General features: G+C 39.1%; 1 protein-coding gene and 1 pseudogene across 1 annotated transcript in view; both read right to left on the bottom strand.

Moving 5' to 3' along the window:
• CUL5 (cullin 5) overlaps window positions 1–18,289 on the bottom strand; it is a 99,627-nt gene that overhangs the window by 68,237 nt on the left and 13,101 nt on the right. The window contains exon 2 of the mRNA XM_068555696.1: window positions 11,467–11,576. Coding sequence (XP_068411797.1) covers window positions 11,467–11,576 — 110 coding nt within the window. The remainder of the gene's footprint in view (window positions 1–11,466; window positions 11,577–18,289) is intronic.
• Window positions 1,643–3,225, bottom strand: LOC137771804 (mitofusin-1 pseudogene; annotated as a pseudogene).

Below are 18,289 nucleotides of genomic sequence, written 5' to 3'. Positions count from 1 at the left end.
TCTTCAGGTTTACTTAGACCATGCACTTTTAGCTTTTTTTGTCTAATATATGCATCGAAGGCTATGAACGCCTTAGCATTTAAGCACTGCACAGTTGGATCCAATACGTTTTGATGTATCATATCAAAGTAATTTTCATAGCTTGATTATGTCAAAAGACCTACAAAATGATCAGCTCCTTAATATGGATATTAAAGAAAATATGTAGGATTAGGGATAAAAAAATGAGATATGACCACATATAAAATATAAGTATACTACTTACAATTCTAGGGCAACAAATTTCTAAACCTAGAGGAAATTAAAATGAAGTGTGCAGATACCTTGTCTTATTCCCTATTTTATTTTTTTTTTACGGTTTTACATCAGTTTTAATGGGAATAAAAGAGGGAGTAAAAACAGTATTATTTATTAGTGGTTTACACACCTGCCAGGATGGCAAAAGTGATTGTAACCTGCATAAATAATACACTCAAGAACATTTCCACACTCCTTTGTGGTTAGAGCAATGCAGTTTATAAAGCAAAAATGTGACTATTCCCGTTGAAGTAGGCATCAAAAATTCGTTTTGAGAAAGAAGATGAAAGAAGCATTCTCTAACTCCTGGATGCCAGGAAGCAGAGTTTTTCAGAATCAAAAACAAAGAGAGCCCTAATTAAGAGAAAGGCCCCACCCCTCAGGGGTCGCAGAGTTGGTTCTTTTCCTTTAAACTAATTCATCATTTTCACGTATCAAAGGATTTTTCTTTACCCAAAATTAAAACTAAAAGAGACATCACAACACTTTTCAGAAATGCAAACACCCTGAGATAGATCAATACCAGGATCTACTCAAGGATTTGTTATTTAGGTACAGTTAGTAGAATTCATATTTAAAGTCACTTCATAAAAATAACGGTCCCAATCTACCAAGTTCCATTTTCTCCTATCATGATCACCAAAGCAATCTCTATCGTTGATTCTTCTTCATTGCTTCAATGTAGAAACTGCTTAGTGAACTCCTGCTTGTTTTCAAGTTGAACAGCTTTATTTCTTAAGCACTTTGAATTGTTTTATATTTTCTCCAATTGATCTATTTCTTTGGATAATCTAACAATTTCCTCTTCTAGATGTCTTTGTGTAGTATCAACTTGTTGGCACAGGCGAGCAAAAGTGGTTGCCATTTCCTGTTGTACTTGATGGCTGCAGCTGGCGCTTGTGAAGTTAACAATCATTTGCAGTTTTTCAGTTTCATAATTCACAAATTGCTGTTTAAAGGCTCTCTCCTTGGCACGGGTGGTCCAAGTCAGCCTTTCATAAAGATACAAAGCTCCATACATACTTAATGAAACAGATATGCGCTTCCAGACTACAGTTTTCCAAATCACTCCTCCAACAACGATGCCCATAGAAGTTCTAGATGTAAGAGAAACTAATGCTGTTATTAAGGTAACCATGAGTTCTTCCTGTGACTCTGGATTGGTAGGAGCAGCAGAAGTGGAAGCTAAAGATCTGGGAAGCTGAAAGATAGGCTCTGATAATCCTAGAAGCACCCGCTAAGCATTTGTTTGGCCCAAGAAACGATGGACAAGTGAAGATCAGCCCAAGGAAAAAAGAAATACAATATCGTCTTGAAAATTTGAACATAACTTGTGGCAATTTAGGTCATAACTGAGATCAAATTTATTGCAAGGAATCGGTGTATGTAGTTTATTCTGCATACCAGCTGGAAGTAATGGCTTCAAATTTTCAATATTTCTTGCTGGGATTGAAGCATTGAAGCATTGACTTCATTGGTGCACTGATCAGCCAAATTTCTTCCCATTCCATCTTCTATGTGCTTATTTAACTCATTTTTATATACTTTCAATACACTTGGAGTAGGATGAAACTCAGAACAAAATTCATCAACCAAAACAGAGTCAACAAATTTCATCTGTCATTGCACATGAAACCTTTATTGCAACCTCCTCTGAAACCTCCCTGATTATTTTCTTAGCATCCAGTGTTAAAAGGTTCATCTGGTTTCAGATAAAGTCCAGTCTATCAATTTGGTCTTTCCTCTCTTCTACTGAGTAAACCCTTTTCTCTGCTGCTGCCATGTTTACTGAATCCATTATGTTTTTCACAGTTTCTAGTATCTGTTTAGCTCTGATAGTGTGCTGTTCAAACTTTGTTTTCACTGCTGACTGCGAGATACACTCCTCAAAGATTTGTTCAAAATTCTGAAACTCCTGTAATCTTGCCTGAAATCCTTCTAAAAGTGCCCATCACATTCTGGCATCCCCTGGGCTTTGTGCTTTCTAGCACTAAGAACTTGCTTTGCAGAAACAAAAAAGATACAATTCCATGCTTCTAAAGGATCCACAACTTTGAGCTCCTCCACCAAGAAATGTAGGCATCTTTCCATGAGCTGTCTGCATACATCTTCCATATATTCTGGCTCTGATGCAGAGGCATCCCAACGACTATTCAGAATAAAAATATTATGCTTGGAAAGTTGCTCATTTACCTTGTGAAAAAACTGTTTTTCTGTGTTCATTAGAGTTGATTTGGAGTTTACAACCAAAACGAAGACATCAGCATCTAAGCAAAACTTATCAATCCAGCTATCCAGCTCTGCAGTGACATCTGTACCTGGACTATCCACTAAAACCAGGTCATCTCTCAAGAGGGCACATTTTGCCTTTGGCCAAAACACATGTACAAGACAGCCAGCTTTCAAGTCTTTGTCCATATGAAGGGCATGGGCCAGCTGAATAACTGTCTTCACATTCTTTTTTTCACGTGACCCTTCTGTCATGAGACAGGCTTTATCTCCATCCGTTTCTTCAACACTCAGGAAGCAATTAGTTGTATGGCCAATTCCACTAGGGAGGACTTTATCCCACAGCATGGCAATAATAACAGAGCTCTTCCCACTGCTTGTCCTGCCAAAAAATGCCACTTCCATGTGTCTCCGAGACAGCACCTCACCAATGATGGAAAGCTTATTTTTATACCTCTGTATTTCTATCAGATCATCCTCAGTAGCTACTTGGTCAAGTTCTGGATTCTTGTACGTTGCTTCAACAAAATGTGATCCTTCTGTAACAAACTCCAGTAACTGGTCAAAGATTGCTGTAATTGTCTTCTTAGCCAGCACAAAGTGCTTCAGTGGAGAAGCAGTTTCTGCCATTACGCCTGTCCCGGCTCCGACTTGTCACCCAGCAACCGCAACTCAGCCACAGCCCTCAAGCTGCCTCATTCTCCCAAGAGAGGCTGGGAGACTGGGCTCTTATTCCCAATTTAAACGGAATGCTTCCAACATACTATTACTGGGATATTGCTGCTAGATTACTTACAGATGATCTTTATCAGTTTAAAGAATAATATTTTCATTTTTCTGTTTTATTTTGGAAAGATTATCTCTCTGTTTTTTCTTCATCTACTGCGATGATCAATTTCTGATATGATTTTGTCTTGTTCTATTTGTTTTCCGAGTTCAATTTTCATTTCATTATTTCCTCCACTTTTGTTGATTTCTCTCCTTAGCTTTTGAATTTTCAGTTCAAGTTTGTTTTATAACCCCACATGGTTGTGTGGGGATACTGAACTCAGTTCGGAGTGCTGTATTTGTGTTCTACTTCATAGTTGGTTTCTGTGGGACAATTTTTACACGCTAAAATGTTTCAATTTGTACTTTTTTATAATTTTGGATAGATAGTGTCTGCTTTTTTCTATTCATATTCATTTCATGGTCAGGATTCCTAGTTCAAGAGTACCTCCTTCAGTTTAGTTCAGTAAAATTCAATTTCTTTAATGGTCAGTGTTGGAAATAGTGGAGGAAAGGGTATCTGTTTCATCACTGGATGCAGGATCCTTAAATCTTCTAAATACTTACTTGTCTGAAAATATGTTCATCTTGCCTTAAACATGATTGAAAACTTGACTAGGTAGAAAATACTAAGTTCAAAATAATTTCCCTTTAAATATTTGAAGAAAACTGCGTCAGCCTCCTGCATCCAATTTGGCCAATGAAAAGAGTGCAGACAGTCTGTTTCGCTTGAAAGGTAACTTTCCCTCCAACAATTAGATTATTTTCTTTATCCTTGGAATTCTGAAGTTAAGGACATGTGTAGGCATGGTTTTTAGCACTTTCAATATGAAGATCTAGAGGGTTGGGTGGAGAGATACAAGATTTCAGCCCCAGGAAATTTTCTTCTTATCCTTTGGGGCTATATCCTCTCCTCTACTTTCTGCCCTCTCCTTCTGGAACCCCTTTTAAGTATAAGTTAGCCTAATTCTAGAGCTGTCCTCAATATGTCTTCATTTTTATTTAATTTTCCATACTTTGCTCTACATTCAGGGAGAACTCTTTCGTTTTATTTTTTGTATTACTAATTCAATCTTTTTTTATTTAGCTCTTTTATTTTTTATTTCAAAGGTCTTTGACTATTTCATTTTCAAAGTAGTCTCTTTCATTTTATTCCTCTCTAATGATATAAACTAGAATGCTTTTTGAGCTATCTTCTAAACCTTGCATCATCTATTTCCTCTGAAGGTACAGTCTCTAGGATGGCCCCCAATGATCCCCGTCTCCTGGATGGTATTCATACCCGTGTATAGTTCCCTCCTACAGTGTACAAGGCATTTGTCTGTGTGATCAACAGCATACAGAAGAAATGAAGGTCTATATATAAGATAGATAACTAATAAGAACCTGTTGTATAGTACAGGGAACTCTACTCAGTACTCTAAAATGGTCTATATGGGAAAAGAATCTTAAAAAAAAAAAATGGATATATGTATATGTATAACTGATTCACTTTGCTGTACACCTGAAACTAACACAACATTGTAAATCAACTATACTCCAATTTAAAAAAAAAAAGAAAAGAAAAGAAATAATGGTTTGTAACTTCCAAAATTATGTTATAAAACACCATGACTTCTGTCTTGGGAACACTCTCTCTTGCTCTGGGGAAAGCAAGCTGCCACACAGTAAACAGCTTTATGGAGGGTTCTACACAGTGAGGAACTGAGCAGCTAGTGAAGAACTGAGGCCTGCCAACAATCACATGAGTAAGCTTCGAAGATCATTCACTCCTAGTTGAATATAGGCTTAGTTCTTCTGCCTAGAGCTTGATTGCAACTTCGTAAGAGATCCTGAGCTAGAAAGACCCAATTAAGCTGCAACCAGATTTTGGACCTTCAGAAACTGTGAGATAATAAATGTTTGTTGTTTTAAGCTGCTAATTTTCAGGGTAATTTGTTGTGTGGCAATAGATAACTAGAAATACAACAAAGTAGGTATGGGACTACTGTAATCATTCAGGCAAGAGAGTGGGGGGGGGGGGAAGACAGATGGGATGGAAAGAAATTCAAGAGGTACTTAAAAGTCTATGAAATCTAGTAATCAAGTGGATATGAAGGAGTAAAAAAACAGGAGGTTGATGGTAGCTCCCAGATTTTTGGTTTGAGACTATAAATAACAGATTTTCATCACTCTAAATTTGGAGTACTTATGGAACTTAAGTATGCAGGAAACAATAGGTCACATGGGTATGGAAGTTTGGAGAATAATCTGGATTGCTTAAATAGATGAGAACTCAGGTAAAAGAATAAGAAAAAAACAACTCTGAAGGAAACCAACATTTAACGGGCACAAAAGGGATGAATCAGCTTAGATGACTGAGATGAGGTAGACGAGATAGGAGAAAAAACAGGAGAAAGTGGTATCATAAAAACCAGCTTAGGAACAAGAAAAACATTAAAAAAATTATTTGTAGTAAAGATGAATTTTCTTAAAAATAAAGTCTCACAAGTTGAAAATAATTTATTTTTAAATTTTAGCCTCAATTTCACAAACCAGAGTCAAACCAAACAACATGTATCTAAAGCAGCAGTTCTCAACTGAGGGAAGTACTGCCTCAGACATTTGGAAGTGAGAGCTTTTTTTCTTTCAATAATGAGGGGTAGGGAGAGGAGTACATAGAAAGTATCCACTACTAGAGTTTATGAGGGTGAAGGCCAGAGGTGATAAACAGGCCACAGTATGCAGAACAATCTTATAACCACCCAAAACACCAACAGTACCCCTGGTGAAAAATAATGATACAGGTTATGAGAAAAGGGCAACAAATAGTAAATGTAGTTTAATACCAAAACATTACTTTAGTACCTTAGATTTAGAAAGATATAACTAACCTAAAGGTTATTAATTAATATGGCTAAATAGGCTAAAATTTGGAAAGGTTTTAATTAATGTAGGTCTTATAATTTTGGTGTGGCATGATAAGACATACAGGAATCCTTTAACTTAAAAGGATTACATATTGAGCAGCCTTGGGTAACTCCAAGGAGATCAAGGATTTTTAAAAACGATGGGCTGAGGCCACTAACTGTAGCAAGTACTATTTCTGTTTAGAAGTATACTTTAAGCAGGAAACACCATCACACTATGCTCCTTTTTCCAGTCAGGAATGCACAGAGAACAAGCATTACTCTACATGATAAATCATATTATTAACACAAACTGGCAAAAACAAAACAAAAAAACCCACCACATTCAACACATTGTTCATAAAATACATTTAATCAAATAATTTAAGAAAAATATACGTATACATGAATGCTATGAAATTTTAAAAGGTCTCAGCTGTTTCTTATTGAATTCTAATTTCTCAAAAGGCAGAATCATGGATATAAGTTAATATTATGCAACAAGTTCTATGTTATTTAGGATTAGACTATTTTCTTCTGTGATAAAGAAAAAAAATGAGCACAGCAGCTTAATGTGTATAGATTATTCAGTCATACATCTTCAACTCATTGATATAGTATTTTACTAGTGCACACACACACACACACACACAGTAATTATACCAAGTCTGAAACTACTATCCTTAGGAAGACATGGTTGCAAGGTTGGCCCTTGGCTGACATATAGGAACTTGGGTTTTGTGAGAGTTCTCACCATTTCCTGATAAGAATGGCTCACTGTGCCTAAATTGTTATGTAAAAAACCTGATTTATGTTCAACACTTGCTTTTTGTCTAGGATCTGGAATTCTAGTTCATGTCAGGCAGAAGCTGCCTTTGTGACCAGCTCTCTCAGTAAAAACCCTGGGCACTGAGTCTTTAAGAAGCTTCCCTGATGACTTCCCTGGTGGCGCAGTGAATAAGACTCTACGCTCCCAATGCAGGGGGCCCAGGTTCGATCCCTGGTCAGGGAACTAGATCCCACATGCATGCCGCAACTAAGAGTTGCATGCCACAACTAAGGAGCCAGCGTGCCACAACTAAGGAGACTGCCTGCCGCAACTAAGGAGCCTGCGAGCCGCACCTAAGACCGGGTGTAACCAAATAAACAAATAAATATTAATAAAAAAAAAAAAAAAAAAAAGAAGCTTCCCTGGTAGACAGCATTTCACATGTGTTGTCCCAATTAGTTGTTGGAGGAATTAAGTGGATATGTTCCACTGGGAGAAGATGCTTGGAAACTTGTACCTGGTTTCCCCTGGACTTTACCATATGCAGCACCTTTGTTGCATTTTGCTTTGTATCCTTCACTGTAATAAATGACAGCCATGAATACAACTATATGCTGAGTCCTATGAGTCTTCCTAACAATCACTGAACCTGGGGGTGGTCTTAGGACCACTGACATGGTTGGTGTCAGAAGTGGGATTCATTAAACATGGTGAAAGCACTGTTTGAGAAAAGGAAGGATTAAGTGGTAGTATGATGAACCTCTGCTACTTGCATGGCTATGAAATCAACCGTGGTATGAATCAGCAGCTGAGTTGCTATCTGCTGTGAGAAAGGTAAAAGTTACCTATGAAATTTGAAAATGATAGATCTAACCCCAAGAGAGTTGGCTCATTAAATCTTCTAGCTGCTTTGGCCATGCTGACCCAAGTGAGGAGAGAAAAAGCCCAGTATGGATGATGACTCTGGTTTTTGTTCTTGCCTCCAAATAAGAGGAGAAAAGGCCCAAAAGTTCTCAAACGTAAGCTTTTGGGTGGACCAAAAATGTTAAATGTTTGTGCTGGTCTCTCCTCCAAGCAGGAGGAATTAATAGTTACATTAGGTCTCAGGGCTGGAGAAAATTTTAGATAACCAAGGGACGGACAGGAAACTATTCCAGCTGTTTCTTCAGCCTGACTACTGCTGCTTCAGCAACCTCTCCGTGCCTCCTACATTCCAGCCAGGATCTCCCAGCAACTGTAATGTTAATATTGTAAATGCTAAATTTATTGCTAGGAGTTTGAATAAATCTGTAATAAGAAAAAAGAGACAAGGAAAGTTTTAAAGATGGCTTTGTATTCTTTGGCTATTGCATCTGGATGTATGATAAAGATACAAAATATTACATGCTTGTACTTTCATAAATGCTAGAGGGATCACATCAATCAGGAAAAGTTGCAAAATAAAAAGTTAGTGACAGACTTCCCTGGTGGCGCAGTGGTTAAGAATCCACCTGCCAATGCAGGGGACACGGGTTTCAGCCCTGATTCGGGAAGATCCCACATGCCGCGGAGCAACTAAGCCCATGCGCCACAACTACTGAGCCTGTGCTCTAGAGCCCGCGAGCCACAACTACTGAAGCCTACACGCCTAGAGCCTGAGCTCCGCAACAACAGAAGCCACTGCAAGGAGACGCCCACACACCACAATGAAGAGTAGCCCCCGCTCGCCTCAATGAAGACCCAACGCAGTCAAAAATAAAATGTAAATAAATTAATTAATTAAAAAAAAAAAGTTAGTGAGACAATTTCCTTGCTTTTTACTGCTGGTGAAAGGATTAGAATTTGAGCTGTTTGAGTACTGGAAACAGAATAAATACATCTCCATAATGGATACTATTACTTTTACTTATTGCCATCTCAGAGAAAAGGGAGACAACATGAAAACATAAGAAATTTCCAAACAGAAATACACTTCTGGAGTTTTAAAAAGCAGTTTTTAGTTGCTACTGAGCTCTTGTGAAATCAGATGTCTGACCCTGAAAGGCTGATGATTTTCCAGCATGATGTGCATATTACTGAGTGGATTAATCTGAACTCTAAGACTGACAAAATAAAAGGGGATTAGAAAAGTCTTGCTTGTCACTTGGACTTAGAACATGACTGTCTGGTCTGCAGCATCTTGGCTTTGCCACTGCTCGAGAAAAGTCACTGGCTTTTTTGGAATCCTGAATTCACAAATCCTAATTGCTTGGATCTAACTCTAAGCTGAAACCTGATATTGTCTGACATTGGGCTATTTAAACCTCAACACAAGCTGTGCTGAACTAAAGCAGGCATATGCTCAGTGAACAGGACTTTGACTTGTGGACTGTTGAAGATTTAAGACACCCTCTGTGAAGCCATAAACTGAAAACATCATGGATTCTGGCTGGAAGATCTAAATCACTTGCAGATGCCCACAGAAAAGGGCTCATTCTCTGATGGGGCCAGCTGAAATCAAGTTGCTGATAGCCTCTGTATCAGATATACAGACCTAAAGTGCATTCCTAACTTGTGGTTACTGCTAAAAGCTGCAAGTTGGGAGAAAGCATACTCCCTCCTTACAGACTGGATTCATGATCCCCTCTCAGGGATGTTTCACTGCTATGGACTTGTGTCCAGCTTTCTGGATTAGTTGCAGTTTTCAACAATGAATTAATAACCTGATTTTATTTCCCTCACTTTCACATCACCCTTCCTTGCACACACACCTTAGTAAGGCAACTTCATTATTAAACACAGCTATCTCCAGAAAGGAACTGATCTTTTCCAGGCTGCTCACTAGGTAAATGGTCAGGACAAAAGGGGTGGGGGGTGACGTAAACTTATTATGAAAATTTTTGAAAATCTGGGATTTCATCCAGACCAATTCCTAAACATATGTCTTTCTAGTTAAGTTGTATAAAAATATTTTTCTGTAAAAATGTTTTTGTTCCTCCTCCAGGTCTGGGTGATTGGGAAAAAAGTGAAAAGCTTTCATTACTGAATGGGACACACTGATTTAGTAAGGGAGAAAAAATAAAACTCAGCACCTGGTGAGGCACCAGGGAGAAGGACATGAATGATTTTTGTTTTTCATAAGTATTCTTGAAAGCTTTCCCAGCTCCTGGTGTTGGCTTTCCATGCTGTTGTGAGTGCTCTGAATTCAAACTGAATGCTGCGCTTCAATCACACCTAGCAGTACTCTGAGACGGCTGCGAGCAGCCCCAATTCCTACACCTTCCACAAAGAACACCTCTAAATGTCATCCACACTATGAAGCAAATGAAATGGTGTCATGGATAAACAAACTGCTTGGAACTAATTGCCTTCAGGTAGTCTGTCTGAAAACAAGGCCTGAACTGAATTAACTGAACTAGATTGAGAACTCTAAAGTAAAAGGCCCCATGGGAGGACACATTGAGGGCCCTGTTAACCCATACTATCTAATTTACGTCTTGCTTGGAGCACCCTAAAAAAGTGCAAACTCTTTGTTTCCAGGGGTACCATGTGGGTCCTCCGAAATTATACTTCTTTTTGTATGTACCCTATCATGACACTGCTTCAACCCTGGAAAATTTTCAGGTCAAATTCAACTTTATGGCCATAGTTGTGCTTTGCCTGAATTGATGCCTCAGGCCATGTAAAAGGTCCATACAGAAACTGAACGAGAAAGCCACCTGCTTTTCTAAGAGAAACCTCATGGTTGGCGGGATTTACTTTAACTAACTAAATTTAGGCCCTCTAAAAGGCATAACTGAGATCAATACTACAAGTTGGTCTTACCTTGCTGCACACGGGGGTGGGGATGGGGGCAGGGGTGGTGTCCTACTGGTAATAGTTTTGCTGTGAAGACATTCTGGCCGAAGGCTAAGAGTTAACATAACAGATCTGAGACTGTATTCCTTAGAAAAGCCTGTTTGGCTGGGATCTGAGAACTTGAATGTTTGACAGTTTCCTACACTGATAGAAAATTTTCCTGAAATGATGAGAATGGCTCACTGTGCCTAACCTGTTTGTACAAACAACATGGTTTACACTGAACACCTGCTCCTTCTCAGAGTCTAAAATTTTGGTACATGCCAGGCATGTGAGCAGCCCCCAATAAAAACCCTGGGTACTGAGTCTCCAAAGAGCTTCTTGGTGACAGCATATCACATATGCTGTCAATCTTGTTGCTGGGGAAATTAAATGCGTCCTGTGTGACTCGACTGGCAGAGTACTCTTGGAAGTTTGTGCCTGTTCCCCAGACTTGACCCCATGTACCTTTCCCTTTGCTAATTTTGCTTTGTATCCTTTAGCTGTAATAAATCATAGCTGTGAGTATGACTTTATGTTCAGTCCTATGAGTCCTCCAAGCAAATCACTGAACCTAGGGGTGGTCTTGGGGACCTCCAACACAATCAGTAATAACTTCAAACAGGTAAACAGCCCAATCTGGAGCCAATATTCCATTTGAACATAGCCACCAAATTTTCCAATATGTTAGCAAAAAGGTAGAATGAATGGATTACTTACGAAAACAGATCAAACCACTGCTGTTTTGTAACAGATTCCTGGCGTAAAAGCTTCAAAACAATTGGACGCATGAAGTCCCATTTGTCTTCAAACTGAAGAGAACCTTTATTCTTAAGAAAAAAAAAAAAAAAAAGTAATTTAAGTGCAGTTAAATCAGAAGTGTCCGTTATTTTTATCTCCTAAGAGACAACTAAAGAAATTTAAAAGAACCAGTTTTCCATAATGGAATCCCTATAATTTAATCTGGTATCAAAGAATCACAGGAAGACAACCATAAAAGAAAAAAATCAGTTATGTGAAAGTGTGTAGCAAAGAATTTGGCCTTGTCCAAAGAGCCGGTCTGGCCTTTGCCCTTGGCTTCCAGTAGGTAATATCCTTGGGCCCTGAGAATGTTGTATCTGATAAGAGAGTCTTTGTTAGCCTGAGGCCTTGGGTCATACTTGATAACCTAACAATGTGATTCAGGGAGGGGACTGGCAAACCCATATAGTCTTAGGGAGCAGGCCAACCCAGAAATACCAACAGTATGACTCAGGGTAGGGGGTTTGGGTCAATCAACCCGGAGATTGAGATTATCCACATGAGCAACGCCTACATGATGAAGGCTTAATAAAACTTCTGGACACCAAAGGTTGTGTGAGCTTCCCTGACTGGCAGTACTTATATGCCCTGTCATTTAATGAGAGAAGGAGAGAAATGTGACCTGACAACCAGAGAGGACATGGGAAGCTCTGTGTTTGACCCTCCTGGACACTGTTTCTTCCTTTAGCTGATCTTAATCTGTATCCTCTCCCTTAATAAACCATAACTATGAGCAAAGCAGTTTTCAGTAAGATCGATGAATATTTCTAACAAATTATTGAACCTCAGGGTTTTGGGAACCTCCCAAATTTGCAGCTGATGTCAGAAGTGAGTGTGGTCTTGTGTGTAGAGACTGTGCCCTAAACTCCTCACAGAAAGTATATCGAAAATCCATATAAACTCTGAAAGTTGAGGAAGAAAAAAAACCAGAAAGATACTCATCTCATTTTATAATGCTAACAAAACCCTGATACCAAACTGGTGAGGAGAGAACAAGAAATGGTAACTGTAGACCAATCTAATTAGAACATACAGATGCAAAAGTCTTAAAAAAATTAGTAAATTAAACAATTAAATAATACCTCATAATCATGCATGTTTATTCCAGTGATGTGAAAGTGGTTCGATATTAAGGGGAAAAAAATCAATTCACTACTAAAAAGAGAGAGAAGAGAGGGTGTGGGGGGCACCCCACATGTGTTACTCATGAGTATTGTTCCTTTTCAAGTTAGGTATGGCCATGCGACTTGCTTTGATCAATAAATTTCAAAAAAAATCATTAATTTTCTAATACAGCAGCACCAAACACCCCTATGAATCTCATTATTGTTTTCACCATACAATTGTTGAGAATGTTGTTCACTTGTATGAGATAAGATCCATGTATTGAATGTAATCTTTGAACTCCCTGAAATTATATTCCAGAAGCAGTTTCTAAACATATGGTCTAACAAGAACCTACGTCAGGATCACCTAGGATGGTGCTTACACATACATTTATAAAACCTACCACAGACCGGCTGGATCAGAATTTCTTGAGATGAGTTCAGAATTTACATGTTTAGCAAATTCACAGCAAAACTACATAAAAATGTTACAGGGTCTATGACCCCAAAAAAGTTAAGAACCACTGACTAACATTAAACTCTTGTGAAAGCAAATGATACTTCTTACATCTACAAACACAGCTGATCCTAAAAGTTACTGTACTTTCTTGCCCCAGGTACCTACTTTTATCACAAAGTATTCTTATTATACGGACCCATGGGAGATACTCAAAATTTAGTACTGGGATTAACTGTGCTTCTCCCCTGAACAACTAGTTTGTTTTTACCTTATGAACCTAAGTGAATCATGTAGGTAACTTTGCTTTCCTTAGTGTTGGCTAATGAGAAATTCAGTCAGATTTGAGATCCTATGGTATATACTTCGTGTACTAATCTTATGGCTGGCTACACTTTTTCTGTTAATATCTTCCTATAACCATCATTTCTTCGTTTACTCTTACCTCTAAGAAAAGAGTGTGCAAATAAACAAATATGGAAGAACTACAGAAAGGACATGCAAATCTTTTCTTGACTATGACATGGAGAAACATAATACCCTCTTAATAAGAGAATATTTTATGTCAACTAGGTCTACTTCCATAAGCGATTCTGGCAACTTACAAAATTAAACCTAGTGTAAATCCTGCAATTACAAATCAAAAAGGGGGCTTCCCTGGTGGCACAGTGGTTAAGAATCCGCCTGCCAATGCAAGGGACACGGGTTCGAGCCCTGGTCTGGGAAGATCTCACATGCTGCGGAGCAACTAAGCCCGTGCGCCACAACTACTGAGCCTGCGCTCTAGAGCCTGTGAGCCACAACTACTGCAGCAAGCCTGCGCGCCTAGACCCCGTCCTCCGCAGCAAGAGAGGTCACCACAATGAGAAGCCCGCATGCCACAACGAAGAGTAGCCCCCACTCACTGCAACTAGAGAAAGCCCTCGCATAGCAACGAAGACCCAACACAGCCAAAAATAAATAAATAAATTTATTATTTTTAAAAAAAATAAATAAATTTATTATTTTTTAAATAAATAAAAAATCAAAATCAAAATCAAAAAGGAACAGTAGACTAAACAGGTATGAGATAAATACTGGTTAGGCTCTGAAATCTATCAGCTATGGTAAAATGACAGGAAACACTGTCTCTTATTTGATGAAACATACAAGATTAACTACAGAAACATTTTCCTCTAATACTCAGTTAAAGGAGAAATTAAATAACTGAATTTTCCTATTAAGCTTTTATAATAGATTCCAAAAACGATGTTCAAGCAGTTCTTTGACCTATTCTCTGTTAAACTGAAAAGCACATAATTAAATCAAAACTAAGCAGCAGGACACCAAACCTACTATCTACAAAAGATATTAATAAGCGAAGACACCTTCAAATTACGAACCCTGATTTATGGATTTTTCCAGTGGTGAACTAAAGGCTGCCTCATCTTTACTGATGTGCTACAAGTCTCTTCTGCTTAAGTCTTTCATTACCACTCAGAATAGCTAGTAAGTCTAGGATTATCTCACCCACTGGCTCTCTTTCACCAATAGGATTTCAATATTTGCCATATCCTTGTCCCTCTATCCTTCACTTTTTACAGCACAACTAATTCCCTCAGAGGCACTCTTCTTCTCAAACACACAGATGGACCATGGGGAAGCTGATGGGAGATTGACCATGGGGGATAACTGGGAGAAGAATATTCCAGGCAGAGGAAGCAGCCATTGCAAAGACCCTACGGTAGAAGCATGCCTGATGTATTCAAGGTAGAGCAAAATAAGGACAGAGGAGAGAGTGGATGAGGTCAGGGAAGCAACATAGGACTGGACCTTGTAGGGCCTTGAAGGCCACTGTAAAAAGTTTGGCTTCTATTATAAGTGAGATGAGGGAACCATTAAAAGATTCTGAGCAAGAAATGACACGATCTGACTTATATTTTTAAAAAATCTTCCTGATTGCTATGCTGAGAATACATTAAAGGGGCAAGTGTTAAACCTGAGTGTAAGAGGCAAGGTTAGAAATAATAGTAACATGGACCAGGGTGTTAGCAGTGCAGGTAGTAAGTAGTAATTAGATTTTATATGTTTTAAAGGTAATGCTAACAAGATTTCCTGACAGCAGGCATCTGGGATGAGAGAAAGGAATAAAGCCTGACTCTAAGGTTTTTGTCTGGTAAAGTTAATTTGTATATTGGAACAGCAAAACGGAGGCCACCCCATTGGCCCAGCCCACGTCAAAAATCTAAACTTAAATCAGCCTGCACAGATGGGAAACACCTCACTGTCAAGGAAACATAACACCAATCACAATCCTCTAACTCAGTTTTAGCTAGCTAACCTTACCTAAAAAAAATAGGACCTGCTTACCTTATAAGGAAATCCCTGACCTCCTAGCCAATCATGCCTTATTTCTGTATTGCCTCTTCTAACATTCTATAAAATTTGCTCTTCCCCAAAATCCTTCAGGAAGAGTGCTCCACTGCTTGTTAGGCATTGTACTATTCCAATCCATGGATTATTTTCCCTTGAATAAAGGGAAACTCGTTACTAAATTGTTTTAGTTTTGTGATTTGACATGTCCAGGAAGTATGGCATTGCCATCAACTGAAATGGAAAAGACTGTAGATGTAACAGATGTAGATGTAACTGTAGATGTAATGTAAAAGACTGTAGATGTAAAGACTGTAGATGTAGACTGTAGATGTACTGTAGATGTAACAGGTTTAAGAAGGAAAGCTCAGGAGTACAGTTGCAGAGATGTTACATTTGACACATCTATCAAACAGCCATTTGAAGACGTTGAACAGGCAGTTCAATAAGCAAATCTAGAATTTAAAAGAAAGGTCTGACCAGGAAATAAAAATTTGGAAGTCATCAGAGTACAGATGGGTTTTAAAACTTGTTATCGAATGTGATCAATAAGGGAGTAAATATAAATAGAGAAGAGCCAGGCCGGAGTCCTTAGGTATCTAACATTAAGAGTAGGGGGAAAAAAAAAAAAAAAAAGAGTAGGGGAGAATAGTAAGAACTAGGAAAGGAAAGAGAAAGCAACCAAAGAGGTGGCAAGAAAACCAAGAGTGTGGTATTCTGGAAACCAACTAAACAAAGCTGATCAGGAAAGGAGGAGTAATCAACTTTAGCAAATATTACTGATAGATCATGTAAGAGAGTGGTCCCCAACCTTTTTGGCACGAGGGACAGGGTTCGTGGAAGACAATTTATCCACGGGGGGAGGGGGGCTGGTTCCGGAAGTAATGCGAGCGATGGGAAGCGATGCGGAGCGGCAGATGAAGCTTCGCTCGCTCGCCCGCCCACCACTCACCTCCTGCTATGCAGCCCGGTTCCTAACAGGCCAAGGTCCGCTAACAGTCTGCAGCCAGGGGGTTGGGGACCCCTGATGTGAGACAACCACTGAAATAGCAATATGAGGGTCACTGAGATTTTGTCAATGGCAGGTTTTGTAGGGTGTAAGGACAAAAGCCAGACTGGAGTAGAATTAAGTGGGGGGGGGGAGGGGAGTGGGGACTGGAAAAGGTATGCACAACTCTTGACAGTTTTTGCTATAAAAGGGAACACAGAAACAGCATGATAACTGATAGGGTGAGAGGGAATCGAAAAAAAAATTTTTTTTTATTGGAGTATAATTCCTTTACAATGTTGTGTTATTTTCTGCTGTACAGTGAAGTGAATCAGCTATATGTATACATATATCCCCTCCCTCTTGGACCTCCCTCGCCCCCATCCCACCCATCTAGATGGAATACAGTATGTTTGTATACTGATAAGTATGTTCCAAGATATAATACTGATGATGTAGGAGAAAAGAAGGAACTGTTGGAGAATTTTAAATGCCCTGGACAGGCAAAAGGGAATGGAATCTAATGCACAGATGGAGGAACTGACTATATGCTAAGAGGAGAAGGCAAAGTACGTGCAAAGTATGGTATGTGCAGATGTGGGTAGGAGGGTAGATGTAGAACCACTGTGAGAAGTTCCTTTTTGATTGCTTCAGCTTCTCACTGATATGGAAATAAGGAAAATGCCGTGGAAGATGGGGGAGGAGGTGTCAAAATTTTGAGAGAAAAGATGTGAAACAGACATCTAGGAAAGTGGGAGAATAAATGACTATGGAAGTACAGTGTGACTGGGCTCAATTACAGTTTGTGGTCATGAATTTAAAGTGAAAATAGCATGTGTGTATCTTTTTCTCCTGCAACGTTCAACTGCGTAGATGGCACTAAAAGGTGAAGAGGTGGATCCAGGGTTGTGGTTTTCCCCAGTGAAACAAGAGAGGAGCAAAGGAGTCCAAAGTGTATTCCAGGGAGAGACTATAATGATTGAACAGAGAATTTATGCTGGGTAAGGGGAAGAGAAAGGACAACAGGATGATGAAAGACAGAGACCTCTGCTTCCAACCAGGATAGAATAACAGGTGCCAGATTTCTCCTCCTGCTTGAACAACTGGAAAACCAAAGGGGAGTACAGGACAGTGTTTCCTGAGACAAGATAAACAAATGAGGTGAGCCCTACAAATGCCCAAGCATACTGCCTAGAGTTTCCAGGACTGAGCATAAGCAGAGGGACCCCAAACAGCCTGGTGGTTTCACTAAGTTTAGGAGACAAGAGTTCAGAGTTTGGGGAGGCCAAGGTGATGAAAATGCATGGCACAGAGTATCAGAAAAATGGGAATTGCACACACAGGGAGCTCTGGAGATATGTAGAGGACTCCCCTCAAGCCTTTGACTATTAAATATTGACCTGTACATGTGAGTGAGAAAACTATCAGAGACTGGGGAACTAACCATTTGAAAGGAGTAGACAAAACAATCACCAGAGTCCACACAGGGCTAGTAATAGTTCACGTTCTGCCAGCCAGAGTGGAAACACTCCTTAATATGCTAGGCATCTGGCAGACTTCAGAAAGGTATTGCATCTATAATGACAACAAAGTAGCCGTACCTTCGGTGCTGTATGGACCCACTCTAACTTTAAAAGCAAGCTTCAGAAGGATCAAACTGATTCCAAGTAACTTAACCGTGTCACAGCCAAAATATTTAAATATTTAAAGGAAATTTTAAAAATCCAGCCCCTAAAACATAAAACACACGTCTGGCATCCAATCAAAAATTATCAAGCAGGCAAAGAAGCAGGAAAATATAAACTCACCATCAAGAGAAAAACCAAACAATGGAAACTG

The sequence above is a fragment of the Eschrichtius robustus genome, chromosome 11 (assembly GCF_028021215.1).
Source record: "Eschrichtius robustus isolate mEscRob2 chromosome 11, mEscRob2.pri, whole genome shotgun sequence".
NCBI classification, from domain to species: Eukaryota; Metazoa; Chordata; class Mammalia; order Artiodactyla; family Eschrichtiidae; genus Eschrichtius; species Eschrichtius robustus.
This window is presented reverse-complemented; position numbering and strand designations above follow the sequence as displayed.